The sequence below is a fragment of the Typopeltis vanoorti genome, chromosome 15, assembly GCF_054136105.1.
Source record: "Typopeltis vanoorti isolate ZY-2024b chromosome 15, IOZ_Tvanoo_1.0, whole genome shotgun sequence".
NCBI classification, from domain to species: Eukaryota; Metazoa; Arthropoda; class Arachnida; order Uropygi; family Thelyphonidae; genus Typopeltis; species Typopeltis vanoorti.
This window is the reverse complement of record NC_143563.1, coordinates 107559249-107574448: the sequence shown is the minus strand read 5'-3', so window position 1 is coordinate 107574448 and position 15200 is coordinate 107559249. Positions and strand designations below refer to the sequence as shown.

At 35.9% G+C, this 15200-nt stretch overlaps 1 protein-coding gene across 3 annotated transcripts in view; it reads left to right on the top strand.

Moving 5' to 3' along the window:
- The window catches only part of Stacl (SH3 and cysteine-rich domain-containing protein), a 708284-nt gene that overhangs the window by 382994 nt on the left and 310090 nt on the right, over nt 1-15200 (top strand). For all 3 annotated transcript variants that reach the window (XR_016549521.1, XM_090405477.1, XM_090405478.1), the window contains exon 13: nt 12478-12559. Coding sequence is in view for 2 of the 3 variants with exons in the window: in XM_090405477.1 (XP_090261603.1) it covers nt 12478-12559 (82 nt within the window). In the remaining variant the exon portion in view is untranslated. The remainder of the gene's footprint in view (nt 1-12477; nt 12560-15200) is intronic.

Genomic DNA, 15200 nt, shown 5'->3' with positions numbered 1-15200 from the left:
GCCTGCTTTGTGAACTGCCTTCGTTCATTCTACCTGCCACTCTCTGTAACTGGATAGCCAGCTAGCTTTCTCTCTGGTCTTTCACTGCATGTCGTGATGGACAGTACTCTCTTTTCGAGATTTGCCACCAATGTAGGAGTACCTTGGAGCTCCGTTCTCTCACCTAGCCTCTTTGTCTTATACACAAATTACCTACTCTCAGTCACTACAAATCCTTTCCATAACTTTGCTGACAATAACATTCTCCACTCATCCTACTCCTTTGAGTAAACATAGTTCCCAGACATTGCTTACATCAAGATCAACCAGTGCCTTAAACTGATCTCCATACCATCCTTCAGTGCGGCAAGGATGACCTAGTCACCTTCAGTGTCATCAAAATGCAGTCCTGCCTTTCCTCTCCAAAAGGCACCTCACCTTCTTTTATCTCCACTAATGTGCACATCACCAGACAGGATGAACTCTCTCTCCTTGGACTGGCATTTATCTCCAACCTCTCTTGACACAAACACATCGCATCAATGGCTTCCTCAGCTTCTAAAAAAACTAGTTGTTCTCTTCTGCTCAAGAAGTTATTTTATACCCACCCTATATAAATACCAAATCTGCCCATCCTTAGAATACTGTACACACATTTGGAGAGGTGCATCTAAAACCTCCTTAAAAGTTCTTTATGCTGTCCAGAGGAGAGCAATTCAGCTCATAGATGGATGGCGTTTCCTTCATAGGTTCACTTCAGCCTCTATCTCACAGATACAGTGTTTCATCTCTGAGTCTCTTCTACAGGTACTTCCATGATCACTGCTCCAGTGAATTGGCTAACATTATTCCTCCATTTGCTGTTAGGCCTGTTAAAACAAGAGCAGCTGCTATCCAACATCTCTTTACAGTACAACTGCAATCATTGAACCCGCTTCTCCTCTTCCTCATTTGTTCCATCTACCTCTACCCTCCAGAATTGTTTTCCTCATGATGTATTCCCCAACAATTTCAACCTGCAGTTCTTTAAGAAAAATGTCAATAAGTTTCTTCTTCCTCAACCCTCATCTGCACCTCACACATGACACTGATGTGCTATAGGTTCTTGTATCTCTCGTGTGTGGGGTAAATATTAAAAATAATAATAATTGATTTGTTCTTGAATTGGCTTTATCTGTTTTCATTTTCTCTAAAGGGAGGTGATGGGGCATCTGCTGTCATCTTGTGTTCCTAATCATAACTAGTATTATTTTGAGAGTTCTGTGATTAAATTTTCTGAATTATGAAGTTAAAAAAAAGTTTCTTGGAGGACACCCAACTTACCTTTGCCACAACTTTGACCAACTTGGAAATCAGCTGGAAAAAAAAGCATAGAAAAAGTTTCTCTAGTCTGCTGGTCTAATATTATGTTAATTACCATGAACATATACAGGCACTACACACTGGCCTCACAGCCCAGTTGTCTTGGCAGTAATTCGAAACAACCCTACCTTAACATGGGCACCTACACAGAAGAAATTGTGTTTGTATATTTACCAGTATATTAAGGTGTTGCTTTGATTTTCCATTAACTACATAAAATTTTCCTTGTGCTTTTGTAGGCTAGCAAAGTTTACTACATTCAGCAATTTCATATTATGCCTATGTGGTAATCCTGTTTGGTAGAGAAGAAATCTTGACAAAATATTACTAAAGATTGTTAACAAAGTGTTAAAGGGTCAAAGTGTTAACAGTGTAGTGTAGATGCCCCAAGTTCATACCTAAATTCATTAACTTCAAAGAAAATTTCCATGTTACACACTTTAACAGTGTAAAGCAAAAATCAAGTTTATAAATCAACAAATCTGCAAGATAAATTATGTTATAAATAATCAGAGGTGATAAAACGCTATTTAAATGACATGCTAGAACATAGTACAGTAGTTCTACTTAGTTCTCTTACTTAATATGCTGACAAGACCTTTGATTTAAACAAAGCTAAACTGAAAAAATTAGATGCATTAAAGGTGACAAACCATGAAGGACTAAACCAGAAATCTGTAGATGAAATTTAGTAAACACAATACCTGAACAGAAAAGGAGAAAAGATATCGTTTACAAAAGTTTGAAGTTTGCATTTCTGTCTGGGATAGATAAAGAACTCCCTTAAAAAAATAAAAATTGGCATTAGCAGCTCAAGAAGTTATAGTAGCATATTTTGAATCACATTAAGTACAGCTAAACCTCTTACAACCTAACACTATTTAAAGTACAACTCTTAAAAGAGTATCGAATGATTCCACAAATAATTATCATACTGGCTGATAAAGAATATGCTTCAGTAATTTTCAACTTGGGGACCAATAATGATAAGATTCATAAACTTACACATACACCTTGTTAAAACCATTTCCATTATTTCTAAAGGGAAATAATGGAAATGGTTTTAAGTCAGTATGTTATGAGGTGGAGATTGATAGGAAGAGATATTTAATTGGATGTTGCTATGGGTGAAGAAATGTGTAAGCAACTTGGATTAGTGAACAAGGGATGAGTGATGATTATGGGTGATTTAATTATTGTAATATAGATGGGAATTAGAGATAGCTGTTACATATCAGAAAAATGAATTTCATCAGTTCTTGAGAGACAACTATTTTAGGGAGTATATAACAGAGGGCACGCATGGAACAATCAAGAGTTTTGGATCTAATTATTTCATCAGAAGATCTGATTGTGAATGAGGTGTCACCCACCCCCTAAATTAGAGTGCCCATGAGGTAATCACCTGTGTAGTGGAATATAAATGCTTCTGTGAGAGGAACTATAAGCCCAGTGATAAGAAGGAAATAGACGACTTAATTGTGAACAAGCAGGAAGTATATGAGGAATTTGATAAGGGAATATTCCAGGCAGTTGGCAGCAGTAGTAACCTTGGCATACCTGTTTAATAAGTCTTACAGCAACATAGGTCCCAGGGAGTGGTAAGAAGGTAAAATTGTTCTGCTGCACAAAGGTGGTGATAAGGCTGTGGCTGAAAATTATATGCCAATCTGTATATCTGAAGTAGTGGTTAAGATATTGGAGAGATTAGTGTGAGCTAGGTTGATAACAGCAGTATTCTCTGTGGTTATCAGCATAGGTTTGTTTGCTAGATATCATGTTTACAATTTTTTTACATATACTATAACAAGGTGATGTGATGCGTTGAACAGGGGAGATGCATATATCATTAGCATACTAAGATTATGGCAATGATGTGCATTAGTGTAGGTTATGATTCCATTATGTATAAGGCTTGATCACAGCTCATATGGATTATTGTACACAGATTTGGTCACCTAATTTTCATTGCGATCAGTATATATTAGAAAAAATCTGGAAAAGATTCACAAAGGTGGCAACAAGTCTTTGGAATGTTGGAGTATCAAGATAGATTGAGGGTATGCAGTTTGCAAAGCCCTTTGATTGGGAAGAGCAAGGGTATGATTGAGACACATAAATTGGGTAGGAGTTTTATTATTATTTACCTGACCTAGCCACTGTCTGCATATTTACTACCCTCTCAGGCAATGCATTCCATGCTCTACCACTCTCCATGCAAAAAACTTACTCTTTTACTCACCACACCTATTGCTAATTCTAGGGATGGTCCCTCCCTTGTCCTTGCTCCTTACCCTCGTTCTACCATATAAAATCATCAGTGTTAACATGACAATAACCCTTCAACAGCTTAAATGTCTCAATCATATCAACTCCCCCCCCTCCTTTGTCTTCTATCCATCAAACTGCAGTCTGCATGTCCTCAATCTGCCCTAATAACCAACATTGTACAGTCCTGATAACAAAAATGATATGTTTCTTCACCCTCTCCAAGGTTACTTCATCCCCTTTATATCCCAGTGACCAGATCTGAGCACAGAAATCCAGATGTGGTCTAATCAAAGCTTTATACAATGGGACACCACTGTATATCCTCAGAACTTCAATGCTCTATCCACAATCACCCTGAGATACCTTGCTTCCTCCACCTTTTCCCATCTGTGAATCCCATATTTTAAAACCTTACATTTAGTTGCATTAAACTGATATCTCAATTGGTTTGCCCACCTTTTTTCAGCGTATTCAAATGCTCTTGAAGAGCCTGAACATCAGCATTATTACTTTAATAATAATCCTCCCAAGCTTCACATCTGCAAATAACTGAACATCTCATTGTAGTCCTGTAATGATATCATTGACATAAAGATTGAGCACCAATGGTCCCATTTCTGAAACCCTGTGGAACTCCACAGGGTTCAGAAATGAAAACCACCATGCTCCACCACAGCAAATTCAAGAAAGAGAGACCTTTCTTAGAAGCAGCAGCAGCTCTCAAAAACCAACCAAATCTCAATAAATATGGTTGCATTAAGCTTCCGAAGATTTGGGAAACACTCATCACCAGAGTTCCCACCTTACATTCCAGGCCACCTACTACTGCCCTTAGAGGGCGCTCTACCTAGATAGGACTTTAGTGTCACCCACGTGGTTGGGCTTAGTATTGTTTGTTATTTGTGCATATGTTACATTAATTGTTTTTGTAATCCCCGTAGATGTCCTAGTGACTAGGACGAAATATAGGAAGTATTAAATTCTATTTTAATTCTTTTTGAGTGTTGTAAAAAATCCATTAAGCCTCCAACATGATGTCCTCACAGCACTTAAGCCTCTACACACGCACTTATAACCCTGATATCTGCAGGGAGCCAATCACCAATCCAGTCCGCTAACCTGATATCCAAATTCATATGTTGCAGTTTAAAAATCAGCTTGTGATGTGGCACTCTGTCAAATGCCTTTCAAAAATCTAAAAAAAAAAATGACAGTACCCTTATACACCGCTCTTTTTACACTATTGTAAAATGTTATCAGATTACTTAAACAAGAGCACCCATTAACTAATACATGCTGACCTGCACAAATAATATTGCCCTCGCCTACCTAATTCTGTATACAAGCTCTTACCATTTTCTCCAACATTTTAACAACTACTGAAGAAATACAAACAGGCCTATTGTTTGATACTTTCATTCTACTGCTGACTTATGCAATGGTACTGTCTTATCCTTCTTCCACTCTCCATGAACCTACCCCATTGCAAGAATTTCATTAAACAGCAAGCTAATAGCACATTTCCATGAAACAAGTGCTAAAATTCTATCTTGTCCCTGCCTCTTGCCTTATTAACATTTAGCATACTCAGTATTCGGAGTACATCCTCTTCATCACTTATTATCCATCTTGGAATAAAGCTTGCTATACCAGGATGAAACACTCTCTAATGAAGTGATCATTAAATAGCTCAACTATGTCATCTGCTTTATTCAGCAATTCCCATCTCCATTCAGCAAGGTAATCTTTTTACTACCATTTCCTCCTACTCACCACGTAGCAAAAATACTCCTTAGGATTGCAGTGCCACTCTCCTCTCATATTCCAAATTTTCTCTCCTCACAATACTAGACACTTTCCTAGCCTGAGACCCTATATTTCTCATATAACTGTTCTCCATCTTCCTCTTTATGTCTTCCATAATCTCTTTTTCTTCTGTAATTCCCTTTTTATTTCTCGTCATCCATTTGACTCGGAATTGCTTTATCTTCTTCACTCAAGATATACAATCTGCCATTGCTGTCAACAGTTTTTTCTTACATATCTCCCATGTACTAATAATGATCCCTCTTTCTTCATATTCTTTCAGCCATTATACTACTGCAAGCTGTTTTGTAAGTCTATGATAGTTGCCCCTTATAATTCCACATAAATTCTTTCTGCTTTGATACCTCCACATGTCTATTCATCCTCTAATTCAGGACTACATAGTCACTCTCTCGCTAACAGGGTCAAGTATGGCATCTCAATCACAATCAGATTCTCTGATGTTATGATCAAAGAAACTCTTGAACCTTGTGTTCCCTCCTCACAAGCTGCCTAAGACAGTTGTCCCTTAAGAAATCCCTGGAAACTGTATAAGAAGATTTTGAGCAAAGGAGTTCAAAGGTTCTTTGAATAGAGAGTGGGATGCCATTGCCTGAGTATGTGGTGAATGTGGACACATTGAGTGAGTTTAAGGAATGGTTTATTGAAGCTCTGCATATGATAGTGTGTACCTGTCATTATGCCTCTTTGGCTCATGATGTCTGACATTAATAATAATATCTTTAAAACATATGAGTTCACTACAGAGAGAGAGAGAGAGAGAGAGAGAATACCAATCTGCTATGATTACATCATCCTCTTTATCTATTTTGAGGTACCAAAATTTACAAGGAAGCTATTTTGTTAAGGATATCTGTTGAAAGAACAGATTCCCTGACTTATAAAAACTGTCAAAACGTTTAGCATAGCAACCAGAAGTTCTAATGACAGTGACATCATTAATTTAAAATAAATATATAAATAAATAAAATAAAAATAATCAGAAACATCTTGCCTGGTGTGCTAGCTGGAATGAATTCAAAATCATGATTGTTCACACTGAAACAGCATAACATTTGGGTAGCTCAAATATAAAGATTTGATATCAAGAGCATTCAGAATTGACCTTGGGGTTATCCTTTTTTCTTCAGCTCTCACTGACATTTGATAAGGAAATATTACAAAAACATACAGCTGTTTTGTATAAAAGATTTATTATTGGTGTCGTAATGTGGAGTAATGGTCAGAATTTTTTAAGCCACCTCTATCATAAAATTCCAGTGTAAAATGCACCATCTTAGAGATAAAGGTTTACTCCTCATTTTCAATATAAAACTAACAACATCTGAAAAACATTCTATTTTGAGGAAACACCTCAAAGAAAGATAGCTTTATATCATTACACATCACTACAACCTTCAAAAATTAGGTATTTCTATTCCTGATACCTGTGCAGAGCTCATTATCTTATTAACATTTGGGAATAACTTAGTGAAAGAATGTGGATTCATTACTAACGATTTCTAAACAGCAAATATTATTATTGCACAGGCATCTCCATGGAGTACAGACTCATCATGGAAGACCCAAGATATGCTATCTATTATACCTCTCCTTGAACCCATTAACAGACAAAGCACTCACAGCTGACTCTGCCAACCCATTCCATTCATTGATCACTTGACAAGCAAAAAATCTAGTTCTCACACCCTTACTAACCACAGTCTTACTCATCTTACAGGGATTAACTTTTGTTCTTTCCCCTCTAACCAAGTGCTGGAACATTTCCCCTGTATCAATCCTATGAAACTCGTTAAGCAACTTAAATGTTTCTATCTTATTCCCTCTTTTTCACCTGTTAATCAACTTCTGCAACCCTCAATCTATTCTCATAGGGAGCATTCCACAGGCCACTTCCCATTTTGGTCACTCACCTCTGAATCCTCTCTACCACGTCCTCATCCCCAAGAAACTCAGGTAACTAAACCTGAGCACAGTAAATGTAAACCAAATGTGGTCATATCAAGACATTATAAAGTGAAATGACAACTTCCTTATCTCTGCTTATTAATGCATTCTTGAATAGCTGAGTAATCCTATGAGTTACCATGCCAACTTGAGCAATATGCCCTCAGAACTTCAACTCTGTCTGCTACCACTCCCTTGCTTCATCTTTTTCTTGAAGTACATTTTCATCAGTGTAGTACACAACTTGTAATCTGTTTATCCCAAAATGCATAATTTTCCACTTCTCCACATTAAACTGATACCCATTATCTTTTGCCCATAATGACAGCTTATTTAAATCATCTTTCAAGCTCTCCGCATTATCTTGATTAACTATTACCCTACCCAATTTTGTATCATCAGCAAACAACAACTGAATATTTCCTGCATAGGTACAAATTAAATAGTAGTTATCCTAGTACAGAGCATTGCAGCACACCACTAGTCACCTGCTTTCTACTGGATTCTGCTCCTACACATATTGCTTTTTTTTGTATCTCTCCATCTGCCAACTTTGTATCCATATAATTAGTTTTATATCCATCCCCATTTGTTATAATTTGCGTAATAGAATTTCATGTGGCATTCTGTCGCATGCTTTTGCAAAGTCCAGCAGAATCATTGTGTAGCCATTCCCCTTATCCAGTTAAGATGCCACTCTATTATCAAAAGTTAGTAAATTACTAAAGGATGACTAAGACAGGGATATACAAAATACAGTTTCAAAACTACGCTACATTCTACAAATTTATTACACATCTAACAACAAAACAAATAGATAATTTCTCACTTATATTGGCTCTGTTATGGCCAAACTAACCATAAACCACGGAGTATAAAATACCACATTGTTCTTTCCCTTTAGAAGATTCAGTGCGAGGTGGTCTGTGGAATGTTCCCTATGAAGATAGATTGAGGGTGTGTGGATTGCAGAAGTTGGTTGATAGGAGAAAAAGAGGGGATATGATAGAAACATCTAAGTAGCTTAAAACGTTTTATAGGATTGATGAAAGGGAAATGTTTCAACACTTGGCTAGTGTGGCCAGAACAAGGTCTCATCCCTGGAAATTGAATAAAAGTGTAGTTAGTAGGGGTGTGAGGACTAGATTTTTTTATTTTTTTCTTCTTGGAGAGTTGTGAATGAGTGGAATGGGTTGCCAGAGTCAGTTGTGAATGCCTTGTTTGTTAATGCGTTCGAGGAGAGTTATGATAGATTGTGTGGATAGTTTGGGTCTCCTGCAATGAGTTTTTGCTTTTGCTACTCTGTCTCTCTCTATACACACACACACACACACACACACACACACATATATATATATATATGGAGAGTAGTAAACATCATATTGAAGAGCATGTCATAGATGCAAAATACCAGATTTCTTGGGCCACAACTCTTTCAGGATGTGCCGTGGATCTTGGAACAGACAAATGAAACAAAACAATTGGAATCTACAGAGATCATGGTCAATCATCTAAAGATAAATCCAAGTTTCAATCTTTTGCTGATAATTATGCATCATCAACTTCCTGACATGTACCCTCAAGGGGTGTACAGGATATGATAGTACTATATGAAAAATTTACATCATTACTAACTTCCTATCTACAATTTTCCTCCAAATTAGTCTGTTACTTGTCAAGACTCCAATATTATCAGATCTTATATTTCTGTCTTCTAAGGCATTTTTACCGTATCAATCCACTTATCTTGGTCTTCCTCTGGGTTGCTTTCCTGCCAACCTGGCAGAGAACACTTGTTTTGCTAATCTTTCCTCGCCCATTCTGTTTAAATGACCATACCACCTGAGATTAGCTCTGCTAATGCATTCCTGATGCTGACAATGTCAAGTTCTTTCCTAATATCCTTGTTTTTAATATGATATTGTCATTGATGCCATCTGTTCATACCTCTAATCTTTCTCAGGACTCTCATATCTGCGGTCTCTAGTCTTTGGTCAAGTGTTTTACTTCTGACCCAGCTGTCAGATCCATAAGTTAAGACTGGTTTGAACACTGTCTTGTATACAGCTAATTTAGTGTTCTGACTAATTTCTCTCTTATTCCATATGAATTCAACTGACTTCCTACCATACCAGCTTTGTTGATTCTGTTGTCTATTTCCATATTTAATTTACCATCTTCACTAAAAATTGTGCCTAAGTAGCTGAAATCTTTTACTTGTTCCACAGGTTCCCCTTTCAAAACACAGTTGACATTTTCAATGATTCTACCTATTTTCATTGTCTTTGTCTTTTTATTGCTGACCTTCATATGTATCTATTACAACAGTTATTCAATTTAGTCAGGGAATCTTCCAAACTTGTAGCGGATTTATTTAGAAGTATAACATCGTCCGCATAAAGCAAAGAGCTGACATTAACATCTCCAATTCTGATATCATGTTTAATACCACTTTCCTTCATAATGTGATCCATATAGATAATGAATAACAGAGGGAATAATGTACATCCTTGTCTCACACCAGATTTAACATTAACCCATCTTCCTGTACTTCCTTCAATTCTAACTGCTGACTTGCAACTCAAATAAAGACTAAGTATTGCTTGATATAATGCCCTATTGACACCATATAACTGTAGTGTATTGAATAGCTTCTCTCTTGGCATCTTGTCATATGCCTTTTTCAGATCAACAAAACTTACATACAGATCTTTGTTATATTCCCATGCTTTCTCAACTAATTGTCATAAAGTGAAGATCTGATCCTGACATCCTCTATTTGGCCTGAATCCAGCTTGTTCTTCATCTTCACCAAGCTTTTCTTCCACAATTCTTCTCAACCGTTTCTCAATTATACTGGCATAAATCTTGCCCGGAACACTGAGTAGGGAAATACCCCTATAATTCTCGCATTCAGTTTTATTTCCCTTTTTATATATGGGTACTGTGAGAGCTTTACTCCAATCATCAGGAATTCGTCCCTCTGTCCAGGCTTTCTGAACTATGCAGTGCAGCCACTGTAAGACTTTTATACCACCATACTTCTGCATTTCTGGTCAAATATCATCTACTCCTGCTGCCTTTCCACATTTCAAGCCTTTGATGGCATTTTCTACTTCAAGTATGGATATGTATTCCTGACTGTATGCCTGTTGAGTGTTTTTTACCACTGTGCTATCACTGCTTGTTTCATTTACAGTTTTTCGAAGTAATTACTCCATACTTCAAGGATATCTCTTTCCCCTGTTTTCATGTCACCTTTATCATCTCTAACTCCTTTTACAGCACTCTTTTCTCCATTTCTAAGCTCCTTCAACAACCTCCAGAATATGTTATCACCTTCTTGATATTTATTTTCTATGTTCTTGCCAAAGTTCTCCCATGACTTTTGTTTAGCTAGTTTTACACAGTGTCTCTGTATTCTCTAAGAGCAGAAGCTCACTTATTTTCCAGGACTTTTGATATGCCTTCTTCTTTTCCTTCACTGCCTCTTTAACTTCCTGTCCACCATTTTTTCTATCCTTGCAGACAACCTCTCCACATGCCCCTCTGGCTGAATCAATCGGGGTTTTCTTCAAGGTTTGTAACTGAATCTCCAAGGTTTGGTTCTTATTCTCAAACTCTTTCATTTTTTTTTTAATAATCTTTGTGTACAATATGAAATTCATTTTATTCTGCTCAAGACTAAATAATGATCACTTCCAATTTCAAATCCTCTGTACACTCTGGTGTCCTGCACCAGGGAGAAAACATCAGTATCAACAATAACATAGTCAATGAGACTTTTCTTATTCCTTGCCTCTTCTCTCCATGTGAATTTGTGCACATTTTTATGTTGCAACATGGTGTTAGACCAGTCCATGTCCTGAGCAGAAATCCAACAGGTATTTGCCATTATTATTAGCTTTGCTCTTTTCTCCAAATTTTTCCAAAACATTTTTGTATGTCTGCCAATCACTTCCTACTCTGCTATTTAGATCCCCAACAAGGACCAACTTTTCCTTTTTCATTGTGTCAGTAGCTTTCTCTAGAGCCTCAAAAAATTCCTCCACTTCTACCTTAGTAGAGCCTTCTGTGGGACCATAGGCACAAATAACTCTCATTGTCCAGTTCTCCATTCTGATATTTGCCCACATCACTCTACTTGAGACTGCCTGCCATTCGAGTCTCGTATTTAGTGTTGAATACTATGGCTGCCCCCTCTTTTCCTTGATTGTCATTGCCTGAATATAACATTTTGTGTTTATTGCTCAGATAGATCTCACCAGTTTTTGTCATTTTTGTTTCAATCACCCCTATTATGTTGATCTGGTACTTATCTAATTCCTCAGCTAGCTCCATTTCTTTGCCATTCAGGCTTCTTATGTTGATAGTACCGATCTTTAACTCTGGTGATGTTGAGTTGGGGTGTGCTTTCAGATTTATTCCAGTAGCTGACTTTTCGCTGTTCACCCTGGTTTCCATGGCGAAAACAATGGGAGCCTTGTTTAACTGGGCGACGCCGCAGCCGGCATGAAATTTTGTCATGTTGTACCATCATTTTATATATTGGTTTAAGCCAATAAGAATACAATTTGGTCAGCTAAATCCCAAATTGCCAGCCCATCCTTGTTCGTTCAATATCCAGGTAGATACTCAATAGGGTGCACCACGAGAAGGTGAGGATCGGAAATTAGGTCAGAAGCCCTGGTCGTTCTCTGCATTCCTTTAAAGGCTATGTGGAGGTCTCCTCTCAGTTATACAGCTTTGACCCTTAAGCACCCCTGATGATAATTATGCAGCAATAATTATTCTACTTTGCAAGTTGGATCACATGCAAATGAACACAACTATAGATGCATACATAGTTGTTTTAAATTTCTAGAATCCAATTTAATATTGTGCTTGTTAATGCAAGTGATGAATATATGATGTTATCTATGCACCACTTATGTAATTTTTTACACCTCATTATTGTTTTGTAATAAAAACAAAACTGGTTTGATTTATATAAATATGTACCAGTGTATTCTCGTTTTGTTTCCTTCTATCATTAGCAATATCACTATTTCTGGTGTGTATGTTTTTATGTACTTTTTTTTTTAATTCAAGCCTAAACCACGTTTATTAAGAAGACAAAAATCTACATCAGAAATAGAGACAAAAGTTACTGTACCTGATGTAGAAGAAGAAAGTACGTAGGGTTCATACTACTGTATGTACATTTTTTTATGTTTTTAATTAAGCATTTATGATTTTTATATATATGTATATATATATATATATGAATTTTTATACTTTACAAGTATTTGTTTTACTAATTACTTTAAAATCCATTTTTGTTCTTTAGTCTTATTTTATATTTTGCTATTATTTTATTACTCTAATGGTATACAGTTATTTTCTTCACCTCCACTGAATCACAAGACACATCATCGAAGATCAACACGAAGTGCATTATACAACTCCTTAAACTCATCCACCATTTGTACTTTCACCATCCTCTTAGGCAATACACGCCATGCTCCTACTACTCTCCTTGCAAAATAAAAAATAAAATAAAAACTTACTACTTGCTCTTTTACTCGCTACTTCTGCTTGCAACTTTGAGGAATGGCCCCTTGTCCTATCCTCTCCCCCAATGTTAATTGAGTAATGACTCTTGAACAGCTTAAATATTTGAATAATATCCATTCCCCATTTGTCTTCTATACACCAAACTCTGCAGTCTGCATGCACTCATCTATCCTCATAATCAAAGCTATATATGGGACCACCTCCTTTTTATATCTCATGGTCAGTGTCCTTCTCAATAATGCAGCAGTTCTCTCAGATGTCTTTGCAACCTTTGTAGTATATCCTGTAAACTTCAAATTTCCATCTACAATAATTCCAAGATCCTTGCTTCCTTCACTTCTTTTAATATAACTACCAAGTGAGTATGAAGTATCCTATCTGTGGATGCTTCATACTCGCACTTTATACTTATGATATGAAACTGAATTGTAGAGCTGAGAGATACTGATATTTTTGCACTCAGAATTTGTTATTAAATTAGTATTTATTAGCTCAGAACTGATTGTTTATTTTGAGTTATGCTTTCAGTGACATCTTTCTATAATTGGTGAATTATATGGAAAGTTTTATTCTATTCAAATATACCATCTTTGCTTGATATCCTTAACAAAACAAAAAGATAAATATGATGATTATAATTCCTGTGTAATAATTATGCTCTGAAAAAAAAATTTTTTTTTCATTACCAAGATATAACTTCTTTGATTACTCTAAGCTTAGTTGCTTTTTTGTTCCTATGTTTTAGGTGTATTCTGTAAGCTGAACCAGGATTAATTTTCCTTTTTAATTACTTCCCTTTAATATGAGAAGCAAATTTGTTTATGGATAACTTTTTTTTTCATACTGAGCTGGTTTTGAGTAAAAAAAAAAAAAAAATGCACTAATAGCAGTAATTCTTAATATGTGAAGTTAATAGTATTTATAATGATTTAATTATAGACATTGCTACTATGACCATTGGCCAGTACCTACTAATGCATGAAGTATTTTCAATATAGCACTTAATAATCTTGGCTTATTTTGAACTTATAGAATTTTCTTTCTCTATTCAAATTTTAATTCTTCTCCCTGCTTTTTTCCTCTTACTTTTCAACTTCAACAGAATTCGGATTAATAAATTAATGAACACATTTTTAAAAAATCTTTTCTAATCAGGCATAATGGAAGGAAAATTTAGCTTCTTTTCTTGTAATAGTTTGAAACTTCAGACCAGTAAATGATTGATTGATCTCTATAGTTCTTCATTTGAATCTTTACTGTTCAACACCAAAGCCCTCTCTCTTGAATGAATCCAGAAGAAGAAAAATTTCTTTCCTCTTTACTTTGGATAAGTGTATTCTGTCAATTTTAATCTGACTCTTTCCTCTTCAATATCCAAAATAATAAATATCCTTACAGTCTGAACTTGATAATCAACTGAAAAATAGCAAAAGTTTCATGGTAATAGATTTGCCCTTTAATTCCAACCTACAGGCTCAAAATTAGTAGTTAATTAAAATTTTGTTAAAATAGAAATATGGCATTTTCATGAACCATGCAGCAAAGCTCATAGCTAGCTTTTCTGGCTAAAATCTGATGGCAAATCCAACAAAAGCAGCATACCATCATTCGTGATGTTTGCTTTTTTATGCATATTATGTTTTTTTACTAAATTTTAATTAACTTTTTAAAATATATAGTTTTTTAATAATTTTTATTGGGTTTTTCATAGTTTATTTCTGCTATTTAATATGTTTGTGTTCACTTATCACCTTTCAAGATTATTTCCAATATCATACTATTTTTGATTCAGTTACCCATTTTTATGGAAAGATCTGGATTCGAATCCTGTCTGTGATAGGAGAAACCTTTTATCGAGTGTTTTCAATCAAATGGTGAGTTAGCTGGCCTCATCCTAGGGAGGAGGGTTTTCCCTCCAGGAAACTCAAGTTTATTTTCATTCCTCAAAGCAGGCACACTGGCCCTTTGAACATGCAGTTCTACAGGCATAGGATAACTAATTGAAAGATGAAAGAGATTAGATATCTTATCTTTCTTGCTGCACTGGGTTTCAAGTAGAGATCAATAATAATCAATCTCCTGAGTGGAAATGACACTGGACAGAACAGAATATTAAATATTATGTCATCCTTACCTACAAAAATATCCAGTTACATGTTGTACACAATATTAAATTTTAATTAAATATATTCTTCTTCCTTCTTTGATGGTATTAGATCTACTGGCCTGCTCCAACCTCACACCATCTCTAAGCATTC